At 63.9% G+C, this 24,115-nt stretch overlaps 1 protein-coding gene across 21 annotated transcripts in view; it reads right to left on the bottom strand.

Annotated features, from left to right (window-relative positions):
- The window catches only part of TPCN2 (two pore segment channel 2), a 35,316-nt gene extending 11,738 nt beyond the window's left edge, over positions 1-23,578 (bottom strand). For 8 of the 21 annotated variants that reach the window (XR_009348255.1, XR_009348256.1, XM_059150141.1 and 5 more), the window contains exons 1-20: positions 23,413-23,576; positions 20,195-20,259; positions 19,411-19,487; positions 18,863-19,040; positions 16,755-16,871; positions 12,682-12,788; positions 12,060-12,132; positions 10,754-10,856; positions 9,763-9,828; positions 8,866-9,014; positions 8,445-8,545; positions 7,823-7,904; positions 7,519-7,605; positions 6,647-6,766; positions 6,465-6,524; positions 4,488-4,616; positions 3,657-3,706; positions 2,193-2,292; positions 434-505; positions 22-95 (exon numbers count right to left, since the gene is read on the bottom strand). Coding sequence is in view for 15 of the 21 variants with exons in the window: in XM_059150141.1 (XP_059006124.1) it covers positions 22-95; positions 434-505; positions 2,193-2,292; positions 3,657-3,706; positions 4,488-4,616; positions 6,465-6,524; positions 6,647-6,766; positions 7,519-7,605; positions 7,823-7,904; positions 8,445-8,545; positions 8,866-9,014; positions 9,763-9,828; positions 10,754-10,856; positions 12,060-12,132; positions 12,682-12,788; positions 16,755-16,871; positions 18,863-19,040; positions 19,411-19,487; positions 20,195-20,259; positions 23,413-23,509 (1,907 nt within the window). In the remaining 6 variants the exon portion in view is untranslated. Of the gene's footprint in view, positions 1-21; positions 96-433; positions 506-2,192; positions 2,293-3,656; positions 3,707-4,487; positions 4,617-6,464; positions 6,525-6,646; positions 6,767-7,518; positions 7,606-7,822; positions 7,905-8,444; positions 8,546-8,865; positions 9,015-9,762; positions 9,829-10,753; positions 10,857-12,059; positions 12,133-12,681; positions 12,789-16,754; positions 16,872-18,862; positions 19,041-19,410; positions 19,488-20,194; positions 20,260-22,630; positions 22,808-23,412 lie in introns of those variants that run through there. The other 13 variants (XR_009348240.1, XR_009348242.1, XR_009348257.1 and 10 more) reach the window with 9 other exon arrangements.
- Positions 23,579-24,115: the final 537 nt, after the last annotated feature.

Genomic DNA, 24,115 nt, shown 5'->3' with positions numbered 1-24,115 from the left:
GACGTTCAGGCCCCACCTCACCTGCCGTTTCCAGGAGCCACGATGACGCCGCGGAACAGGCTGATGCCCAGGATGGCGAAGACGTAGTACACCACCTGGGGGGCGGGCCAGGCCTGCTCAGCGGCCCCCGCAGGCGGACCCGCAGGGCAGCATGTTCCCAGCCCTCGATGCTGTGCCCCGCCCTGCTCCCCTCAAGGGAACGCTGGGGCTTCTCTTCCCGAGTACCCTCTCCAGCTCCAGAGGGAAGGAGGGAGGAGCCACGACCACCAAGCAAGCCAGAGAACAACAGGGGCCAGGGGGAAGGACCCAGGGGCCCTAACACAGGGCCTCCAGAGCGGCCAGCCAGCCTCGGGCTCAGACTCACCGGAACCCACAGGCGGCTCCACTCGTGCCCGCACCCCCCCACTGGCCAGAGCCCACCAGCCAGACTCACCACCAGGATCCCGCCAAAAGCCCGCATGTTTCTGATCAGGTCCAGGATGGTACTGGCCACCACAGCCATTAGCTGAGGACAGAAGGATGGCAGGCCCTATTCTTCCTGGCCCCACCGAGGGGATACCAACCCTGCCCACTACCCTGACCCGGAAAAGCACCAGTGAACTAACAACCCACACACCCATATGCATTCGCCAGTCAGCCGCCGCCCGTTCACACATGTAGGCGCACCCCACGGCCCCCCACAAACACGCCTGCACACTCGCACACCCACATCCATCCCTCCAGAGGCACAGACACACACCGCACACACTCACATACACCGCACACAGACACCGCCGTCCACCCAGACGCAGACGGTCTCAATCTCAGCCCCTTCGGCGAAGCCCGCACACGCGGGAGCTCAGGTCACACTGCCAAGCGCCCACGAAGGCTGGGTTAGCGCCTCCCGGGTCCGGAAACTCCAAAGAAGTGCAGACCTGAGGTGTGTAGCTCACCCGCGGTCAGGCCTGGGAAGGGGCTCAGACACCCAGCCAGGCACCCCGGCTATCGAGGGCCGCTCCCTGGACACGGGAACCTGAGCCCCAGAATGGCCTTCCCGTCAGCCCACTGCCCCAGACGCCAACACCCGGAACCAGCGTGTGTGCACGTGCGTGTGGACGTACGGGTCACCGTGTGTGCGTACAGCCATGTGCGTGTGTGTCCATGTAGTGTGTGGGCACGGCAGCGCACGTGTACACTCTGCATGTGTGTACATGTGGGACTGTGCACACGCTCACATGCGTGTTCAGCGTGTGCATGAGGCTGGAGTCTGTGGTGACGCTGCAGGTGTGCTCACGTCCGCATGGTGACAGGTGCCGTCTGAGAACGTGCATCCGCGTGTGCTTATGTGTGACCACATGGGGTGTGGCGTGTGCGACCACCGGGCACGGCCCCCCCATCCATACCCAGGGCCGCCAGGCCACCATGCGACGGGAGGACCCACTAGCTATCAGGGAGCCCCAGTGGCACAAGCGGGCAGCTTCCCAGGAAGGACAGACGAGCCCGGGGGAAGGACCTGGACACACAGAAAGGTCTGATGTCCTTGGCTTTCTCCCTCCAGAAAAGTTCTTGGGAAAACGGACAGGAGGAGCGAACTCTCCCTCTGTGCTGGGTGGGCTCCAGGCCCAAAGGCCCTGCTCACCGAGCTCCCCTCCCCTCAGGCTGGTGTCCCTCCCTGTGGACACGTGAGGAGGTGACGAGGCCTACGGACAGGCCCGAGCCACCAGGACTGGGAGTCAAGCAGACTGGCACCAGCCAATCACACGCCCACTCCCGTACTGGGGAACCTGGAGAGGAGCGCCTGGGCCAATCTCGCCTTTGGCCCTCAGTACCAGAAGCCACGAAAGGCCCACACCAGTGGCCTCCTGGAAACCTCAGGACACCCAGGAACACACTGGCTCCAAGGGCTCCAGCCCCCACCCCTCACAAACAGCGATGGCCTCAAAGCACAGAGCTATCCCTACGGTGGCCCAAGGTGCCCTACACCCACCCACCCGTGCCGGCCCTCCCTGTCCTGGTCCAGGCAAGCAGGGCAGGCTCACACTGCCCTCCAGCACCGCCCAGCAGCAGCACACAGCTGGGGACACAGCCCAAGGGGACCAGGGTGCCCAGGGTGCCCAGGGGGACCGTCCTGGTCTCAGTTCGGCCCTGCCCAGGCCCAGCCACTCTCCAGAGCAATGCAGGGGTGGGAGCCGGGAGGTCAGACGCCCACATACCTTCAGGCTCGGGATGATGCGCAGGAACCGGACCACAATGAGTGAGTTCACCAGCCGGGCCATGTCCCACAGTGACAGCAGGCCCAGCGTCTCTGGCTTCCTGGAGAGACACACGGGACACGGGTTGGGAGAGCCTCGAGACGCCAGCAATAGGAAGACAGGGAGATGCGTGTTCAGACAAAGACAGATGCAGAGAGCAAGTGGCGGGCGGGGGTGGGGGTGGGGCGGGCCTCTGTCGCGGGCACAGGACAGAGCCTGGACGGCCACCCCTGCCGGCCCAGGATGGCACGGGCTGTCACACCCCTCGTCGTCTTACCCAGGAGAGCACTCAGGCTCCAAACGCTGCGACACCCAGCTCAGGTCCTGCTTGTGCCAGGTCCTGCTGGTCCCGGAGCCGGTGCGCTGACCCCTGACCCTAGCCACGGTCCTATCCTCTGACCTCATCTCCTATCCCTGTCGCCTGAACCTGGCTCCTGAGCCGCATCCCCTATCCCGTGACCCCTTCCTGTACCCGGCCCCTCCGGGTGTCCCTCAGGGACTCGGCGAGCTCTTGTTTCCATCCAGCTGGAAACCCGCTCCCCGCCCCCCACCCCCGGCACAACACTCCCCTGGGACTCCCGCATGCGCCCGGTGGGTTCCCTGTGCGTTTCAGAAATGCGGGAGGGTGGCCCTGCGGCCGCCATGCCCCACCACACCACTGAGGGCAGGTCCAGCCCGACCTGTCTGCCCCACGTAGACCCTTCCTGGGCCCGCTGACCCTAAAGCAAGTCTCTTGGCCCCCCTCCCCGTCTCCAGCACTTTCCAGCTGCTCCACTAGGAGGAAGGCAGCCCACAGACCTGCCAAGACACCAGGACTGCCAGGATGCCCGGGGCCGGCAAGGTCACTGGCTGGCACCACCGCGTTCTGGGCAACACCTCCTGACAGCCTCCACAAGCCACACTTCGAGGCGCTCTGGGACCCCGGCCCAGACATCCGCACTGCTCTGCGGCCAGAAGCAGAGGCAGTGGGGCTCACGCAGCAGCCCCGTCCCTGCCAACTTCCAGGGCACTTAACCCAAGCCCAGAGTGGGAGAGGACACGGCCTCCAGCCCTGTTCCAGCGCTCAGGAGTCACCCTGGCTCTAAGATGCGGGTCTCCACAGCCCGGGACACGGGGTCGCACGTTCTATCCTGGTTCTGGGGCTGAGCCCGCTGCCCTCTAAAGGCCTGTCCCAGCTCTGGGAACGCTATCATTCTAACGGCGACTTAGGACCTGTTCCCAAGAGCGAGGGGAGGGGACAGCTCCCACAGTCCTCGGCCGGCCAGGCACCCAGCTGTATGCCCTCCTAACACCCGGGGGCTTCGCCCTGGAGCCGAGCAGCACAAGCAGGCAGACCGGGGCGCCCGGGCTGCGGGCCACCCTCCCCTGGGGCCTCGGTGGGGTGCTGGTTGCTGCAGCCTCCCTCGGTTCTCTCCAGTCACATACCAGCCCGGGTGTGGGAATCGGTACACAGCCAGAGTTGAGATCTCCAAAACCTTTAATTACAAAAGAAAAGAAGGCATCGCTACAGCAACACCTATCTGGGCGGCTTTCGATCAAACTCTACAGCTCTACAGCTCGTGTGTAACACACTCCCCACCAGAGGGCTCTGGGAAGAAGTCAGAGCTCCGTTCTTGTCCCCATGGGTTGGTTCCAAATGTGGGGCTTCCTGTGGCTGAGAAAGACACCAAGGTCTCGGGACCCAGCGGCCCGCACACCCGAGGGCACGACACCGGAAAGGCTGGGGGAGACCCAGGTCAAGGGCAAACGGAAGGTTCTCCTTTCAGACTGTCTTTGCTCCTGTCCCGAAGGGCCCACAGCAAACACGAATAAACACCGAATCAGGATGGCTGCCGTGACACACACACCGCACGTGACCCTCCACTCCCGTGGTTCAGGGGGTGCCCAAGACCCACCCTCACCCCGCCCTCCGCCCTCCATCCTCCCCAAGGTCCCACCATCCTTAGGTCTGCTGCTGGGGCTGATTGGCAGGTGAAGACCCCAGGCTCCTTCCAGGCCCCGCTCCAGGGCGGGACAGGCAGCCTGCCCCCACCGCGTTCAGATGCCGCGGAAACCCAGCCTCCTGCAGGCCCCCGCTGGCGGCCCACCACGCAGCTAACACTGGGGAAAGCCCCTTGTCCCTGGAGGCAGGAGCCCAAATCCCTGGGGGCCTCCACTCCCGAGGGACAGCCTGAGATGGACACAGCGCAGAGCCAGCTGCGGAGAGCACACCGCCCGCCTGGGGAGGCCAGCGGCCCGGCCGGCCCCCGACTTTACCAGCAGGACGGCGGTGAGCAGGCCGTCGAACACGTTGCTGGAGTGGGCCAGGTAGCCCGGCAGGCCCAGCGCGAACACCTTCAGCAGCAACTCCAGCACGTAGTAAAGGATGAAGGCGCAGTTGAGAATCTGAGAGGAAGACAGGGACCTAGCAGGCAGCCCGGCCCCCGCGTGCCCCTCACTGGCTCCTCGGGGTGCCTAGGGCTGCTCCTCCCACATGCCCTCCCCGCCACGGGGCGTCTCCAGCACCCACCTCTCCCTGCCCCCCAACCTCCCCTCGGTGACCCCACGCTGGCACAGCCGCTCTCCTGGCCCTCCATCCCCTCTGGGCCTGCAGAGCCTGGTCACCCCCGCCACCCCCCCCCACCAGCCCCTGTGTGGCCACATCTCGGCTGCCACCCGAGCCCACGCCCCCAGTTCTCTGTCCCGACCCCTCCTGGCCACTCTCCATGGGAACATCGGGGCAACCTCTAACAGCGCACATGGGCAGTGGCCTCCCTGGTGGGTGCACCTGGCTCTCAGCAGGGTCCTCCCAGCCCCTGGTGGTGGTGGGGGGGCGGGCAGAGGAGGTCTTAGCTTTGAAGGTCACCACAGACCACTGTGTCATTGTCCCCTTTGAAGCCAGTCAGTAAAATACAGAGGGGCTCCCTCCTTACTGGGAGCCTCCGGACACCCTCCCCCAGCGAGCACAGAGCCATGGGAGGGCCACGTGGCGTCAAGACGGCCGCTGCGGTCACCTCACCCCGCCGTCCAGCCTAAACTCCACATTCTCCATGCTGCCTCACTCACACCCGTGACAAGGTCACCGTTAAGGCAGGAAGAACATTCCTGACCCCGTATCACGAGCTATTATCAGGGGCAGAAAAGGATAGAACCACGCAGGCACCCCAACACCCCCCACGACATTCACGTCTCTCACAATCACGCTGACCCCCGCGCTTAACCACTACTGTTAAAGCAGGTAAGATACAAGTCAACTGTATCCAACTTGACTTCATCAGGAATAAAAACCAGTCGCCTCTCCAGTGCCTGAGAAGCCCGTCGGTGTCGTCCAGGAAGGAAATACAATGGAAATAAGAAAGCTGAGAACTGGACTTGAAGGATAAGACAAAGGAATTTCAAGCGTCAGGTCAGGAAAGGCATTTTTCCCATTTCGAAGCCACGATGAAGTCTAGTCTCTGTTTAATATGCACGACGCACTGGGTCAGCTCTATATCAGATAAAAGCTTTTTCCTACGTAATCAGAGAACGTTTACTCACTTTCTTCAGATTTAAAATTGTTCACAAGATCTTTCGTCAAAGTAAACTTTAAAACACCTGCTTTGGGGGCGCCTGGGTGGCTCAGTGGGTTAAGCCTCTGCCTTCGGCTCAGGTCATGATCTCAGGGTCCTGGGATCGAGCCCTGCATCGGGCTCTCTGCTCGGCAGGGAGCCTTCTTCCCCCTCCCTCTCTGCCTGCCTCTCTGCCTACTTGTGATCTCTGTCTGTCAAATAAATAAATAAAATCTTTTAAAATAAATAAATAAATATATATATATATATATATATATAAAACACCTGCTTTGTTAGAGTGCTGGCACTGAGTACTGTGGGGGTACTGGGGCTATCTTGCTTAAAATTCAACATGAAAACACTGTTTTTACATTCTCACGGAGTTTGAAAAGACTGTAGCATTAGGAGGGGCGCTCGCCATTCCAGAAAGGGCTGAGAACCGGCTCAGCAGCAACCGGGTGGGGGAGCCCCCATCCCAGGGCCACACAAAGCCGGAAGACACCAGCGGCCCCACCTGCCGCCTCTGCCGCACCAGCCCCTCCCGGGCCCGGCCACCTCTTCCACCGTCCTGTGGGGGTTCCCCACAGTGGAAGGAGCGGCTCTGCACCACAAGGGCCCTGGGGAGGGGGAGGCTGTGCCCTCTCGCTCCCGCTGACTCCCCGTCACTCTGGCGAACGCCTGCCAGCCACACGTCCCCAGAGCTCACCCCCAGGACGAAGTCGTCTCGGTCCTCGGGAAGCACGTCTGCATCTATCACCAGGAACACCTGCAGAGCCAGAGCGGGAGGCGGCTCGCCAGCCCGGCCCGGCGCCCGGGTGCCAAGGCCACGGTCAGGGCAGAGGCAACGAGGCGCGTCCCGCGTCCTCACGAGGGTGGGCCCGCACTCACAGAAATGGACACGAGGTTCCCAAGGGCGATGAAGTTCCCCAGGTAGTCAAAGTAGCGGTGGCTGAAGGCGATCTGGGCCCTCCGCAGGAAGGGAGACGGGTACTCGGGCCGCGGCGGGGGCTGGGGAGGAAACGCGCACGGGCTCAGCAGCGCGCGCCCGCGGGGGCCACGGCGGCCGCTGCCCAGCAGGGCCCGCCCGCCTTTACTCTGGGACTCCGTCTTTCCTGCCTCCTCCCTTATCCCTGTCTTCCAGCCCAACAAAATAATCTCAAACACGGAACTCGCCGCACACGCTAAGATGTCCGTCACGGTCATCTTTTAACGTCAGAGAGAACTAGAGAGACTCTAACTGGCCACGGACCGCCACGTAAACCACGACAGAACCCGCGGCCACCATCTGAATATATGCCAAGCATTCCCCACACGACACAAAGCGTTTGTGAAGGAGTATGGGACAGTGACTGAAAGCTTAACCCAGAACAGGGCTTTCGGTGGACACGGGGCTGAGCTGGATGCCAAGGGCCACCTGGGGACTTGACAAATCGGCATCAAGGACCAAAACAAAGGCTTTAGACAAACTCGGACTGTCCTGGGGAAGGACACACGGAAGCAGGTAAGAGTCTGTCATGAAGACAGGGAAAACCGTGTGGACAGTTCCTCTGGGTCAGACTTGGCCCAGGCAGTCCCTGTGGTCTGTGAAGTGCATATGGTTGACAAGACCGCCCGGCTTCCAAGAGCCGTCTACCATCCCAGGGGCTGGAATTCCTGGGGAGGCGGGTCCTGGCACTGGTCACTAAGAGTCACCCAAGGGATCGAAGCCAACAGGTTCTGCAACCTTCCCCACTCACCCCACGTGGCCTGGCCCCGGTTACCTCTTTAATCACTCTTTTGTCGAACTCATTAAAGAGTTTCTGAAACTCGCCGGCTGACAGCAGGTCGCCACCGTAGGAGCGCACCTTCTGCAGAGGAAGGAAACACACCCAGTCGGCCGGGCCGAGGGGAGGGCGGGCCCGGGACAGGACAGCGCGCGTCCCAGCCCCACCCGGCCCAGACCAGCCCCGGCGGATCTGAAACGACACCCCGGTGGTGAAAGGGAGCTGGTGACCCTGGGGACCTCTAGGCGGAGCTCGGAAGCACGGGCTAGGGAGGGCCGGGGGAAAGGGGGGCCCCGAATACCTCCATGACGGCCTGTGTGTGGGAGCCGTCCAGCTGGACTCGCTGAAGCACCTGCAGGAAGTCCCGGGGCCGCACCCCGACTCTGGGGAAAAGACACCCGCACCCCAGTGAGCCTCGCCAGCTCAGCACGCCGCGGCGCCCCCAACTCTGGCAGGCAGCACGGACGAGGGCCTCTGTGAGGCCCGCCACGCGCGCATCAGTTGTCCCGTCATCTGAAGTGCCCAGGCGACCCTGTCCCGCCTTCCAGAGGAGCGTGCTGGCGCTCAGCAGAGGCGCAGGGCATGACGGCGACAGGCCGGGGCGGCTCACGGGCCACGCAGGCGGCCGCCGTCCACTGACAGGCCCCACCGGTTCCGCCCCCAGTGCAGGCCCTGCAGCCCTCGGCAGCCCACAGTATCCAGGGGTCGGGAGCACAAGCGAGTCACCCCGGAGGGCGACAGAGCCCTGCAGCACCAGGGATGCGGCGTCCTCGCGAGTCCGAGGCAGCGCTCGCATCAGGCAGCAGCCACAGGGGGCTCGGCAGACGCGCTGCCCGGAAACGCCGTGCGGAGCATCCGACGGCCCCTCCCAGCAGCCCCCTGACCCCGGCTCAGGCAGGGCGCCCGGGAGCCCCGGCACTCACTCTCGGGGGTGGGCTTCTCCCTCTGCTGTCACAGAGGAGAGCACCTCGTAGGCGGCCCGTGCTCCCAGCCGCCTCCGGAACAGCGAGGTCTGGAAGGACTTCTGCGAGGACAAGGGCTCTGAGCGGCGGGGCCGGGCCTGCCCTGGCCGCGCACCCCCGCCCTGTGCCCCGAGGGAGCAGCCCTCGCCCCCGCAGGCCCCGGGGGACGGCCCGACTCTTCACGGCCCACGGGACTCCCCAAAGGAGGGAGCCGGACACCACGGGACACCCCCAGACACCACGGGACACCCCTGGACACCCCCGGAGACCACCGGACACCGCCAGACACCGCCGGACACCCCCGAACACCGCCGGACACCGCCGGACACCCCCGTGCACCCTGGCTCCCCAGGGGCCCGGCCGCCACCCGGCCACCCCTCACCGCGGGGCCGCCCCGCTGGTCGTGGCCCGCCTGGCCTCCGGGGGCCGCTCCTCCCGGAGCCGCAGGGACAGCAGCCCGGCTCACCATGAGGTAGCCCCGGAACTGATTGTAGATGATGGCCGTCAGCAGGTTCATCAGAAACAAGCTCCCTTCGAGTGGAAAAAGCCAGTCAGTGGGGACCACCACCGACAGGGGGGCCGAGTCTGGAAGGAGCAGCAGCTGCAGGGGCCCAGGGCAGGGGTGGGTGACACCCAGGGGCCCAGGGCAGGGAGAGGCCACCACTCCTGCCAGGGGCCTGGGGCGCACCAGTCAACACGCGGGCCTCCCCGTCCCCGTCTAATGAACATGCGGCCATCGGGCCTGCCCAGCCACGGGCACCGAAGACAGAGGCCATCCGTGGTCACGACTGAAAACCACGAGGTGGGCCACGCTGAGGAGAAGTCACAGGTCAGAGAGCACGGGTCACACGGTCGGGAGGGCACTGAAGTGCGGTCAGCAGGGAGCGCTGAGGTAGTCACAGGGTCGGGGAGGACACGCGGAAGCGCGGTCACACGGTCGGGGAGGACACGCGGAAGCGCGGTCACACGGTCGGGAAGGACACGGTCGGGAAGGACACATGGAAGCGCGGTCACACGGTTGGGGAGGACACGCGGAAGCGCGGTCACACAGTCGGGAAGGCAAAGTAAAGCCAGGTCAGCAATGAAGGCGGCTGAAGAGAAGTCACAGGAGGACACACTCAGGTGAAGTCACGTGGTCAGAGACGACACACTGCGGCGGAGACTCAGGGTCGGGAGGGCACACAGGGCCGGGAATGCTACACTCGGGAGGGCATTCGGGATCTTGCCACGAGGGACAGGATCTCGTCCCGAGTGACCCCTCAAGTCTGTCCGAACTCACCTATCAGGGTGAAGACTATGAAAAAGATGGCATAGGCCCGGTTCTTGGAATATGCAGGAATCATAACTGTGAAGAAAACAGAGAAACAGAAACACGCTCACAAGCTCGGCCTCCGCTCTGACCCCATCACAGCCCCACCACATGCCCTCAGCAGACGGGGGGCTCTGGCTCCCCTCCGAATGCCAACCTCTGCGCACACACCCCTGCCGCGGGGACCGCGCTCCTTTCCGAGGCTGCTCCTCCCCTGCACGAAGCTGAAACCCGCTTCCCTGGGAACTCCCCACTCGCGGAAGCTCAGCTCTCCCTTGGGTGACTTGCTACGACTCACAGGACATGGGGGGACAACGCTCAGGGTCCCGCCGCACAGCTCTCCCTGGGCGTGGAAGCTGGGGGCTGCCCTCCCGGGAAGGGCTCCGTGACGGGGGCATCAGCCCAAGACGGAAGTCACCAGCCAGGGCGGCCAGGCCACAGCCAGGCCCTAGAGGCCCGCAGCACCCCATCCTGGCCACCACCCTTGCCCCAGCAGCAGCCCCAAACGTGAGCACCACAGCCACCAAACACCCAGGGCCTGTCACCTCAGGAACGAGCTGTACCCCACGGCCACGCCTGAGCGGCGGCAGGGACAGTGGCTGGGCCTCAAAGAGGAAGCCACCAGGGAACCCGCCACGCGCGGCACTTGTCACCGCGCTCATTCTCAGCTTCTCCGTGGACACAGGAGTCGGGGAAGACAAGGTGCAGGGAGCAGAGCGGGAGGCAGAGGGAGCGAGCAAGGAGCTGAAGTGGGGGAGACGGGAAGAGACGGAAGGAGAAGGGAAAAGACAAACGGGAAGAAAAGCCAGGCATGAGCGAGGGACAGAACCCGACGCCCCTTCCACGCTCCACCCGGCGTCAGAGAAGCCCGATGCGCTCCGGCCTCCCAGAGCCCCGCGCCGAGGCTCCGGGTTCACCTCATCCCCCCGGCCCCGGGCCCTGCGCCCCCCCACACACACACCGTCGGGGTTGTTGGCCGTGGTCAGCAGCACCAGGAGGGAGGTCAGAGCCTCCGGCAGGTTGCGAAAGTAGATCAGCCTCTCCCGGTCCTGCCCATCGCCCTGCTGAGAACAAACGGGGCAGCTGTGTGGGCCGTCGGGCCTCTGTCCCCCAAAAGCCACGGCCTGCGGCCGGCAGAGCTCCAGCCACCGTGGGGTCAGCACCCCAGCAGCACCTGGGGTGCACCCTGACCTGCACCTCCCGTCATCTCCCAGCAGACTCTGCACTCGTGGCCAGACGGAGCCTAATTCAGGGCCTCTGGGCCCAAGAGCCAGTGCCCAGGGCGGCTGCATATCCACAGGCCACGGGCCCACGAAGCCGGTCTGCTCAGAACCACGGGGAAAAGCCTTCAGCCACCCCGGCTGGAGCACACACAGAGACACGGCACACCCGGTTAACGACATGACCACACACACACACACACAGCACACACCCAGATAGAGAGACACACAGCACACACAATTACACAAACACAGACACACTCAAAAGATACTTATGGACACAGGCACGTGCAAACATGCACACACGCGCGTGCAAACATGCATACACGGGAGCTCCAGCTCTCCCAAAATCAGGACAGTCTCCAGTCCTCACGGACAGGACAGTCTGAGCCCCCGAATACCGCCACAAACTCCACAGAAACTGGCCTTAGCTGACCCTCGGCCACACCCAGGACAGAGATGCGGGACAGCTCCACCCCGAGGACGACCATGACCCTAGCCAGGCCATGAGGTAAGACACACTGGACCACAGACGCATGCATGGCGTGCGGGGACCGGGGTGGGAGGCGGCAGACACCTCCACACAGCAACAAGCCGCTGGGGAGCCGAGAAGCAGAAGTGGGAAGGGAAGGGGGTCTGGGGGTGGACAAAAGCCCGCAGCCGGAGAAGGGAGACGGGCGCCGTGGGGCGGACGGTGGCACAGCCCACCCAGTGGCCCCCAGCGCCAGTCTGAGGAGGCCTCCACCTAACGGGTATAGAGAAATCTGGGTCAGCAACAGGGCAGGGAGGGGAGGAGAGAGGAGAGGGAGCAGCAGCCAGGCCGCCCAGCCCTGAGCCCATGAGGCCATGGCGACAGGCACATGAAGACTAGCCCTTTGAAGAGACACCTGGGGTCTAGGTGGACCACCACCAACCCCCGTTACGAGGCCAGGGCAGGTGGCCTAACCAGTCCGCCAGCTCTGCAGGCCCAACAGCTACCTGGAGGACAAGGCCGACCCGTCCATCAAAGCCCTGGGCTCCCGGCGCGGACAGAGCGGAACACGGTACCTTCTCGCCTGTGAAGAGCAGCATCCCGGACATGGTGAAGACACACAGGTGCAGCGCCAGCAGCAGCAGGACACTGGGGAGGCGCAGGCGCTCAGACGGGACCCACGCCCGGCGCACCCAGCGCCCAGCGGGATGGGGTCTAGGGACAGCCGCCCGAGCACTCAGGGAGCTCCCTGCCCCCAAGCCTGACCTGTGCTCACTACCGGTCCTGTCCTTAGGGAGCGCTTTCCCCGGCAGGGACCATCGGTACCCTCGGGTCTGGGGGTCCAAGGACCCCTGGACTCTCAGAGGGGACGGCCACATCCAGCCACCTGGGCTGGAGAGCGAGGGCCAGCCCGGTGAGCCACCGGGGGAAGCGGACCGGAGGCAGAGGGAGGCCAGGGGACAGAGAACGGAGGCAGGTTGCGGGGGGGGGGGGGGGGGTCACAGCCCCAGCGGGGACGGCCAGGGAGCACCCGCAGGGCCCTGCAGCCGTCAGGCGGGTCCCAGACCGCGGAGAGGCTGCCAGGAGGGCCCCCGGAAACCCACTCCCTGGCCTCCAAGGCTGGGGCCAGTCGTGCCCCAGGCTGCAGTCCCAGCACCCCCGATGGCAGCACCGGGAGCGCCGGCACGGAGCGCCCACCTGGCCATCTCCGGCAGCGACGACCGGATACACTTGAGCGTCTTCTTCATCATGGACGAGTTCTGCATCAGGAAGAACGGCCGCAGGAGCCTGCGGACCCGCAGCCGCTGCAAGACAGCGGGAAGCGGCTCTGCACCCAGGCCCGAGACCCGACCTGCCGAGGGGCGCCCCAGACCCACTCAGACCCCTCCCGGCCAGCCGCTCCAGGCCCCAGCCCCCATCCTCCGTGCTCCCCAACTCCCACTCCGCAGCCTCCCCCAACCCCTGCCAACGGGCCACCAAGCTCCCATCAGCCCTGCAGCACCATGGGGGGCTCCACACCGCCCCACAAAGCTGTCTGTCCCACGGGGTGGAGGTGGGGGACTGCTCCACGCTCCTGGCTCCTCCCCCGCCCCACCCGTTCTGCGGCTCCCTCCCGCACACACAGCCACCAGGCCACACCCTGCATCCTGCAGCCCCAGCATGCACACACACACACACACACACACACACACGCCCTCCACAAGCACACACGCCCCGCGGGCATGCCCTGCACGCGCACACCTCCATGCACACGCATGCAGGCAGGCACACACGCATGCACACGCAGGCAGGCACACGCACACGCACGCAGGCAGGCACACGCACACGCACGCAGGCAGGCACACGCACACGCACTGCAGGCAGGCACGCGCACACGCACGCACACACACACACGCACACGCACAGGCCCCGGTGGCCCCCTTCCCTCTTCCTTCCCATCCGAAGCAGGGGAGCCCCCCACGCCCACTGCCTGCAGGACACCCCAGCCCTCTCAAGCGCTTCCCTCAGGCGTCCCTCCTCCTCCACTAGCCAACACACCACCCATTCTGAGACCCTGCCCCCCATGCCCCACCCCTGCCGCAGCCGGTCCTCCTGTCCGGGAAGCTGGCCCCAGCCTCAGTGATCTCTGGGCCCGGGTCTGCCCAACGCCTCCGGCCGGCTCCCCGTACCTGACCCCCGAGTGCTGACCCCCAGCGCCCCTTCCTCCCCTCTGTGGCCTCTCGCCTTGGGGAACTTGTCAAGCCACGTGGTTATTTGCTTTCTGTGATTTTTTGGCGATTCGTCCTTTCCATATGAAGACGTTAACACCTCTCTCGCAATCACCCCATCGCCTCGGCCGCGTGGTTTGAAGTGTCACATTAAATCTCCACGCATCTTGTCGTAGAAGCCCAGCTGACCGCGTCCCTCCCTGTGCAAGGCCGAAGGACTGGCCCGCAGGCTCACTCTGGCCCGTCCAGGGGACGCCACTGCCATCCCGCTGCCTGCAGCCGTCAGGCCACCCCCTGCTCAGCGAGCGGACTGTCCTCGTCCGACCCAGGCCAGCGCAAACGCCACCCCCTCCAGCACAGCACCCATGGCCCTCCAGATGCCACGACGTACCTGGGGTTTCCTCATTCTAGAGGGCTCTCTCTCAAGAGAACGAGGTCCCACCAGCAGGGGCACACGGCAGACCCTCCAGGTCGTCCACAGGATACGGGAGCCCAAGGCCTGACTCAACCTCCCTGGGCCACACACATGGTCAGAAGGGGGCCCCACCCTCAGCACAGGACCAGAAAGCCCCAGGTAACATCAATAAACGGACACTCCGGGCTCTGCCCACTGCCCCCCTGTGCCCATGGGCTGAGGAACCAGCGTCCCCAGCTCACCCATGACCTGCGCACGGCCGCTGGACGGAACCTTGTCTCAGCAACCATATCCTGAGTTTCGGCCACCTCCCTAGGCCAAGCGGCAGCTGAAGGTCCTACTGGCACCCACACCCAGGGTCTTGGACCCTCGCCTGTAATCACAGACCAGGGTGCAGCTCGCACCTCCCAAGAGCCCTCCCCATGCTGGGGCCACATCAGGGTCATGGACACAGGGATGTGTGACCTTTATGAAGGACGGGGAGGGACAGCCGCAGGACTCAACACTGATGAGCAGCTGGCCCAGCGCCAGGGAAGCCCCTGACGAGGCCTCCAGAGTCACAGCCCGCCAACGAACCGGCAGATGCCTCGCCTCCCACGAGAAAAGAGTCGTGACCACGGCCTACCCAGTGACCGGTAGACCCCACGTGATCTGACCTCCGGGCTACAAGGTAGAAACAGAGAGACTAGGCTGGAGCCGGGGGGAGGCCCCCAGTCCGTCTGCACCCTGGTGCCCCTGAGGAGTTCCTTAGGACCGGCCAGCTGGCCACAGGGAAGGACGGCAGACCTGGTCCATGGACAGTTCTGGGTGACATGCTGACCCCACCCAGAAGGGGACCGTGTGTGGCGCTATGGCCTCCATCAGGAGATACTGCCACAGGGGGTGCTGAAGAGAAAGCATTTTAGCGGGTTAGGGTCCAGCCTGTCCGTACTGAGAAAGAGAACAACTCCCGTGGGGTGGTCAGGGCACAGAAAGAACAGACCTGAACAGTGGGGAAAGGTCTGAGAAGTGTGTGCGTGGACGGACAGAGGGAACGCCCACAAGACAAAACGACATGTCCTGTAATGTCCGAGCCTTTGCCCCGAAGGCCACCACGGACGGCCTGCCCTCTAGAAGCAGAGCCCAGTTCTGCTCACCCACCCCGATGTGGCCGTGGCAGCTGGGCAGGTGACCGCAATGGGCCCCTTCCCTGGGCAGGGTGCCGATCTATCCTCACTGGACAGCCAGGCATGCGGGTTAGGGCCCTGCCTGGGAGTGCCCCAAGACCACTACTTGAGTCTCAGGGGCCATGCGGCTTCCAACCAGCCCACGGCACTCCCTGGCTTACACAGCCCCACCCTGAAGGGTTTGATGGCATGAGGTGGGCTCAGGGACACCAGCCCTGGGAGGCAGCGCCCGGTGGCCCCAGGATGTGCACCAGAGGCTCCGAGCACCAGGACAGAACAGAACGGCCATCCTCCACTCCGCAGCCACAGTCCAGTGCCCTGCTGCTCTGGAAATGGCCACCCCGTGGACAGACGTGCCGTAAGAGTCACGAAAAGCACGGTGGGATGCCGGTGGCGGGGCGAGCACCACTCCCACTGCCAAGGACAGTGCTGCTGCATGAGGCGCGGGGAGGTCTGGGTTGGGGCTCGAGGCACAGCCAGGAGAAAGACTATCGGAAAACTCCAAGACTCCAAAAACAGGACCCCTGAAGCCACAGACCAGCCAGGTACGAAGGTCTGGGTCCCTGTTCAAGGGGAAGAAGCCACAGGAGCAGGGAGCTGGCTGCGGCCAAGGGCACGGGGAGCCTGAGCAGGAGGAACCCAGAACGATCCCCTGCCTGTTGCACAGACGTGGGTTTGCACGTTCACAGAGCTCTTTCCTGCGAGGAAGTGGGAGGCGGACACTGAGCGGCCATCCTGCCGGCAGCTCTGTTCCCCTTCGCAGCCCGCTCACTCCTGCCAGTGAGGGCACCAGGGAGAGGCTGGGAGGCCAGAGGGGGACGCGCCACTGCCCTCCGTCTCCTTGCTGGCCCTAGGGCAGTGCCCATGCCGGGGGCTGCCAGCCTCCCTTTCCTGCGGTCTCCAGAAGGATCTGGGTGCTCTGCCCGGCTCCAGGGCCTGGAGGGCGGGGCCCCGGTTCTGGGGGCCCCTCCCCTGAGCTTCCTGCAGCTTCCGCCCCACCCCCGTTCTGCTCTGTGGGTTACTCAACGCCTGTGTAAGCTTCTATACAAACTCTCTTGGCTAAAGCACCTGACAGGCTCGTGTGCCCAACTGTTCCTGATGGACACGGATGTCCCCATACCAAGTCTCCCCGCTTCTGTCCTATCCGGTCACTGGGAAGTGCATCTGGGTGGGGGGCAGGACGGGGCACTCGGCTACATGGACTCTCCCACTGTGGCACTCCCAGAGGTCTGGGCACGTGGCCAGGGCAAGGCCCCGGGGCGGCAGGGGACCCAGCCGGTGGAGGAGCTGAGCTGGAAAACGGTGAGGCAGGAATCAGGGGTCCTTGTGCCCTCCCCAGGCCTCAGTGCCTCCTTCTACAAGATGGGACACGGCCCCACGGCCCGATGGCTGACTGGAGGGCTGCGAGGGTGGGCAGAGCCGGGCAGGGGGCAGGCCACCCAGAGCTCCCCGCTCCCCACCCCAAGCCACCGCACCACCTACCTCCTGGCAAAGCAGACTCAGCGACACGATCCAGTCCGTGAGAGACACGACCAGCACCACGAGGTAGGCCAGCAGCCAGGGGTTCGTCCGGAACTGGGCCCACCCAACCAGGTAGCTCTGCAAGAGGGGCAGGGGGTGAGCGGGCGAGCAGGCGGCCCCACAGACACCAGCCCCACAGCCAGCCCCAGCCTGCCGGCACACACAGGTAAGGCCGGGGCAGCCAGAGCAGGGCCGCTTTGGCGGCCAGTGTGGCCTCCACGTGACACGGGGAGCAAGAAGCTGAGCTTCCCGCCCAGCCTGCTGGTGACCTCGGACAGCCAGTGATCCTGGGCTCAGCACTTAACCACGCCTGCCTGCTTCCACGTCGGTAACGGGGGCCGAGCCGTCCTGCCCATCCCAACCGTCAGCTTAGCTTATGCCCAAGAGCCACTCTGGAAAAGAACTATTCTGGTGGGGTGCCTGGGTGGCTCAGTGGGTTAAAGCCTCTGCCTTCAGCTCAGGTCATGGTCCTGGGGTTCTGGGATCGAGCCCTGTATAGGCTTTCTGCTCAGCAGGGAGTCTGCTTCCTCCTCTCTCTCTCTACCTGCCTCTCTGCCTACTTGTGATCTCTGTCTGTCAAATAAATAAACAAAATCTTTAAAAAAAAAAAAAAAAAAAAAGAACCATTCTGGAAAAGGGGCTGTAACACCACCCATGGTCCACTTCTGGTTAGAGCCAGCCCACACCCAGAACCATCTGTAAACCAGGCCTGAGGGGCACCTGGGCGGCTCAGTCGGTCAAGCCTGTCTTCTTCGACTCAGGTCACAATCCTGGGTCCTGGGATTGAGCCCCACATCGGGCTCCCCGCTCGGCAGGGAGCCTGCATCTCCCTCTGCCCCTCCCTGTTTGTGCACTCACTCCCTCTCACAAATAAATAAAATATTTCTTTAAAAAATGTTAAATAGGGCACCTGGGTGGCTCAGTGGGTTAAGCCGCTGCCTTCGGCTCAGGTCGTGATCTCAGGGTCCTGGGATCGAGTCCCGCATCGGGCTCTCTGCTCAGCAGGGAGCCTGCTTCCTCCTCTCTCTCTCTGCCTGCCTCTCTGCCTACTTGTGATCTCTCTCTGTCAAATAAATAATAAATAAAATCTTTAAAAAAAAAAATGTTAAATAAACCAGTAAAAATCAACCAGGCCGGAGGTCTCTCTCTGTGGCCAACTGGCCAGCCACGTCACGGACAGCAGGCCACCCAGATGTCACTGCGCGCAGATAAAAATGTACACTTGCTCTGACTTTTGAGACTTCCCAAAAGCACCAGCCGTTCAAAAACACTAATGAGAATGTCTCACCACTTTCAGTTCCAGTTTTAAAAACCCCCCAAGCCCCCTCGACACATCACGGGCTGAAGAAACAAGGCAAAGCTGCCACGGCCTCAGCGTCAGCTGCGGGACAGCCCAGCAGGGGCCAGGTAAAGGCACCCTGGCCTCTGGGGACAGCCCCACACCCTGTGTGGCCAGCGGTGTCCCGACGGCCCAGCCCCAGAGCTGTCTGATAAAAGCAGCACGAGACCTGCAGCCAGACCTGGCCTCCCGGCCCCTCTCCTCTCACAGGGAAACCATTAGGGCTCTCAACCTTTGACACGGCTCAGAACCTCAAATGAGCGAGGCTGGGCCCACCTCCAGCTTCTGGAAGGACTTGGGTCAGACAGAATCTAGACTCAGGCCCACACCACGTGGCAACAGGCCCCCTTCCGCCCCACGCCCACCTCCTCCCGTGTTCCTCTTCTCTTGGGGGTGGGAGGCTGGGCAAGAGAGAGACCACTGGCCCTGCCTTGCTCTACTGGAGTCTCTCCTCACAAGGGCACCGCCAGACCCTCGGCCACCCCCGGAGGTCCCGCAAGGTTGTGCGCCTGACAGGCAGAGCCGAGACTCGGTCTCGTCTGGAGAGGGCGGAAGCAGATAGAGCCCCTGTTACAGCGACCAGAACTCTCCACCACCCAGGCCTCCGCTCAGGGGGTCAAAGTGCCGTCGGAGAAAAAGGCAGCTGGAGGGTAAATGAACCAGGAAAGCAGCGGACAGGCCGGGAGGGCGCTGACCCCTGGGCTTTGGCCCCTGACGGCGCCCACCTCACCTTCACAGAGACGTCGGCCACAAAGACCAGCAGGCAGAGCACCTCGACGCCCTCGGTCAGGCCGCAGGGTGGATCCCAGGGGGCCGAGCGGTAGCGGACGTCCGCGGTGCTAGTGAGGGAGGAAGGGCTCTCGATAAAGGCCAAAAACAGGATCAAGAAAATGGTGAAGCTCAATATCCTGAAAAAAAAACAGAAGAAAAACCAACAAAAACTAATTAAAATGCGTGCACCAGCAGGGCTCTGGGCCAAAACTAGATCCGCAGGCAGGATGCCTGGGAAGCGAGGACAGACTCCACGGCTTCAACAGGCGGAGCCCACGCCTCCCGGTCTGTGCCCACTCTCACACGGTCACATCCAGTGCTCGGGTCACAGCTCGAAGGCCAGGCCTGGAGCTCACCCCCAGGGAGAGCCTCTCCTTCCCCGGGCGGGGGTCTGTTCCCAGAAGGTGGGGAAAGCGGCTCCTTTTCCGCCATAGGGAGGGGAACCCGCGTGGACCCTGAGGCCGGCCTCCCCGCACCCGGCCAGGCCGCACGCGTGGGCCTTCTCACCATTGGCACGCGTTCGAGTAATACAACCGGTAAAGCCACATCGACCTGACATCCATGCGGTGGTTAATGGAGCGATACTGAAAGTGAACATCACATGGCGGGGGGGGGTGTGAGCGGGGGTCCCCTCGGAGCCGCACGCATGGCCAGCCAGACTGGGCGCCCACTGGCCCCACGACAAGCCCTGAGGCAGAGAGACGTGCTGCAGGCCAGAGTCTACTTCAGTGGCACGCGTGGACAAAGGGCTGTCTCGTGACCCCGCAGGGCACCCGAAGCCCCACGGCCCCGCCCAGACGCCCACTTCCTAACGTACAGCTGCGCCCGCTGCCTGCCTGTGAGGGTCCCCACTCTGCTCTGCAAGGCCCCCCGCTGTGTCACTCTCCAGGCTGCCCCCCCCACCCGCCTAGCCCCCCACATGGCCCCTTCCATATCCTATTTCCGAAATCGAGCCTGGATGTTGTTTTCCAGCAGGGGGCATGGTCTGACCACCCCTGGGCGTCTTCTGTAGGCCCTGGGAGAGGCAGGCACAGGCCAGGCTCTCAGCAGGAGGGAACTCAACAAAACAAGTGATCGATTCTAGGACCTGGCGCCCACCTACTTTAGGGAGGATTCCAAGCGACCCATCCCCAAAGGCCCCATTGTCACGGCTATGATGACCACATGGTTCAGCCACCAAGGCCCCTGCCCCAGGACAGCAAGTGGGAATCAGCAGGGCGGCCATCACCCAGTGCCCACAAACGCCTGGAGACCAGCCCAGACCCAGCCACTGGGAGCGGGTGCCGCCCACCTGGATCGCATCTTCGATGAAGACAGCAGCCTGGTCAAAGCAGAGGTCCCGCCAAGACGCAGCACCTGCGGGCAGAGAAGCCACACTGGGTGACAACGTAGACCACGGGATGCTCGCCTGTTACGGGACCACGGAGACCGAGGAAAGAACCTGCAGGCATTCTTTTCCCAGGCTCTGCAGCGAGACGCCTTTCGCCCAGCAGCAAGTCCGCACAGGAGCGGCCCCAGGCCTGGCCCAGCACACAGAGCGTGCTCCGTGAGCGGGCCACTGTGGCCCCCTCCTGCCGTCTTCACCCCCCAGCGGCAGGGGGGTGTCAGGGCACAGGAGGATGGATGCGCCCCACAGGGACCCCCACAGGCTCCCGACTCGAGAGGCCTTTGGGACAAGTTGGGCGGCTTGAAGCCTCATCCCAGCATCCCCAGCCCTGGCCCATCAAGGAGCCAAAGGCTGCGAGGTCAGTCCTTGCAGCCTTGGGATGCAGCCACTGCTCACGGCCAAGTGCCACCTCTGCAACAGAAGAACCCCACACGGCCTGCGGTCCAGGAGAGAGGGGGCAACCCAGGCAGCCCAGGCCCTGGGGGAGGTCAGGGGGAGCCGGCACACAGCCCCCAGCAGCTCCCAGGGCGGGGCTTCAAAACCAGGCAGCTGTTTCTGTTGAACATCCTCCTGTCGCCTCTGGTCCTTCTGCGCCAGCAGCTCTGGACGGGGAGAAGCAGCTTCATGCACGCCTCTAGAGCAGAGCTACCGAAGCCAGACGCAGGGCAGGCGGCAGGCCACTGTCTACTCTGCCCCCATTCCCCGGGGAAGCAGCTGCCCCCATCCTCAGGGCTCCTGGCGGAGGGGGGTGGGGGAGTTGGCAATCAGGAGACAGGGGACCCTGGACAGAAGTAGGAGGCACGACTCCAGCCTGGCTCTGCCATCACAGCAAACACCCACCGCTATATGCCTCAGTTTCCCCCCACGTACAACCTCCGCGCTCACCCTGAGGAGCCCTATAAGTTTTCCCAGGGAGGCTGTGAGGATGCGAACCCTGCTTCCCCTGACAGCATCCCGGGAACTGGGATCCGTCGGCCCACTGGTCCACTCCCTGCTGTACCCACAGAGCCCCGGACCATGAAGGGGTCAGCACAGAGTGTCCTCAAAGCTTCCTTATGGTGTGAGTGAATGGCTACAGGAGGGTGGCTACAGGGCAGGGTGGTCTGAGGGCCCAGAAGGGGCCCGGAGTTACCCAAACCCCAGATGATAAGATGAGCTCGCCACCTGGAGAGATCTAAGCACACAAGCTTCTTGGACAAGAAAAGCCTGTGGGCTCGCTCTAGACGCAGACCCGGGGTGCCGCTGAAGGGGCCCAGGTCCAGGCAAGCCGTAGCCAGCCAGGGGTGTCAGGCGCCCTGGGAACTGCCCGCACACATCAAACCTCTGGCCTGGGCCTCGGGGCCCCAAACCCCAGAAAGGCCTCCCTACCTACTTCGCACACTGACAGCAGCAGGCCAGAGGAACCCTGTCACAAACCCTCAGTCGTGAGCACGTCACAGCTTCCCACGAGTCCCCAGTGCTCCTGGACAAAGTCCACACTGCCTCCAGCTGGCACTACGGTGCCCACCTCACCCACCCACCGCTCGTTCTGCTGAAGCCTCACCCTAAGCCCTCCACGTGGCTCTGCCAAGGCCAAGTTCTCCCAAGACCCCAAGACCTGGCTCAGGCTGGTGGCCCTACCAGGAGGACTATGTCCCCTAAGCAGGGATCAGCGGGCACACCCGGTCAGAGCGTCAGGGCAGAGGACAGCAGAGGACAACAGGGGTTCAAACACTGTGTCTCCCAGCAGCCCAGGGCCAGTCTCTGCCCCGAGCCCCCTCTCCTTCCTGTTCCAGACTCCACCCTGCACGACCTGCCTGGAGCCCCGACGAGCTCCCTGATGACTCTGGGCAGGCCGCTTCCCCTCTGTGCCTCAGTTCCCCCTCCCAGGTCAGACACAACCGGACGGCTGTGCAGACTGCTTGGGCCGCCGTAGCTCCCGATGCTTTTACTCCAGAAGCCCCTTCCACAGTGTGGCGCTCCCTCGTCCTTTGACTTCTCCATGACCAGAAAGAGGGTGACTCCCCGACCAGGAATGAGAAGAGGAAACAGCTACTGTCCCCTGGGGCGGATGAGGAGAGGCTGGGTCAGAAGGACCTGACTGCAGGGTCTGCGGGGCCCGGAGCAGCACAGTGCCCCGACCCGTGAGGAGGAGGATCCAACTGCAGGGCTTGAACACCCTGTGCACAGAGCCCCACCTAAGAGCCCCCGTGGGAGGTGAGGGCAGGCCAGCCATTCCCCGCCCCCATGCTATGGGCCCCTCCAGGACAGAGAAAGCATGCAAGCCAGAAAAGGAAAGTTCTCCCGGAAGGAATACCCAGTAAGATACCAGCAGCAGCCCCAGGGCAGCCCAGCGCTGACCTTGGACAGGTCCCGGAGATGCTCTGAGCCTTGGTTTTCTCCTCAGCAAAATGAGGCTGAGGCCCTTCCACCCCTAACCCAGCACCCAACGCCGGACTTCTGCAGGAGACAGATGGACTCCTCCCTCCGGCCCCCAGCCGCCTCGGGATTCAGCAGCGCCGCTGGTAAACAGGAAGGGCAAGAGGGAGCTGCAGAGGGCAAAGGGAGGAAGCTTCCCTGGGCTGGGCTGGGCTGGGGAGGCCTGCCCCCACCCTCGAACCCCAAGCTGAAGGGGCACCAGCCTCTGGGGACAGTCCAGCACCGAGACTGAGAGAGGAGACTGCCACATCTGCCCAGTCTACCCCCAGCAGGGCTCGAACCCCGGCCCAGCCACTTCCCGGCTGTGTGACCTTGCTGGGGCAGGGGAGCGCCCCGCTCTGTGCCTCAGTTTCCCCCAACATAACCAGGAAGAAAACGGAAGTGCAGCCTCCTAGGGGCCCCCAAGGCGATCACCGAGGCCTGGGTCCGCCCGAGGTTCATCGAGGGGATTGCATGGGGCTGCGGGGCGCGGGCCGGCTGGTGGGAGGCAGGGCGCGACCCTGCGGCGCGTGGCCGGCCCGGGCGCTCGCTACTCCGCAGGGCGCAGCCCCCGTCCCCCGGAGCACGGCTGCCCTCGCTCCCCGCGCCCGCTCGGACCCTGGCCCGTGGGGCGCGACCGCAGTGGCCACGGCGAACGGCGCGGAGCCGACAGGACCCCGTGCGCGACCCCCGCGGCCCGCTCCCCTTCCCAGGCAGCCGCTCACCGGGGCGGCAAGAGGCTGAGCCCGCCGGGCAGTCGCGGCCGCCGTCGCCCCGGGCCCGGCTCAGAAGGGGCTCCGACTCCGCGCGGGGGTCAGCCATGGAACCGCCGCGCGCCGCTCGAACCCGGCCGGGAGCGCCGGACGCCCAGCACGAGCTCCACTGCGCAGGCGTGGCGGCCCCGCCCCTGGAGGTCGGAGGAGGAGGAGCTGATGGCGCTGTGACGTTAGGGAATGCCCCCTCTCCATCAGCCAATAAGAACGGAGGGTTCGCGCGGAGGCGGGGCTTTCCCGGGCCCTGCCTCCCAAGGGGTGGGGCTCAGGTTCGTACCGGCTGGGAGGGGTTCTAAGGACTCGGTGGGGGTGGGAGGACCGCCTTCTCAAAGACCCGCGTCAGCAGCTGCTGGGCACTGGCTAGAAAGGCAGATCCTGGGCCCTCCCCGCCCTGCTGAATCAGAAACTCCGGACAGAGCCCAGCAATCTGTGTTTTGCTTGTAAGCACTAGGTACATGGGGGTCACGACCAAAGGACACCCCCAAAAAATGGAACTTGAGTTTACCCTCTGGTAATGAACTATGTAAGTCAATATAATTAAGGGTAAGGTTTAAAGACAATTGACACACACACAATTGAAAAAAAAAATATTTGCAACATACACATACATGAAGTGTTTCCAACACTAGCACATAAACAGCTGTTGTCCATTGCT

This window comes from Mustela lutreola, chromosome 1, assembly GCF_030435805.1.
Source record: "Mustela lutreola isolate mMusLut2 chromosome 1, mMusLut2.pri, whole genome shotgun sequence".
Classification (NCBI taxonomy): Eukaryota; Metazoa; Chordata; class Mammalia; order Carnivora; family Mustelidae; genus Mustela; species Mustela lutreola.
This window is presented reverse-complemented; position numbering and strand designations above follow the sequence as displayed.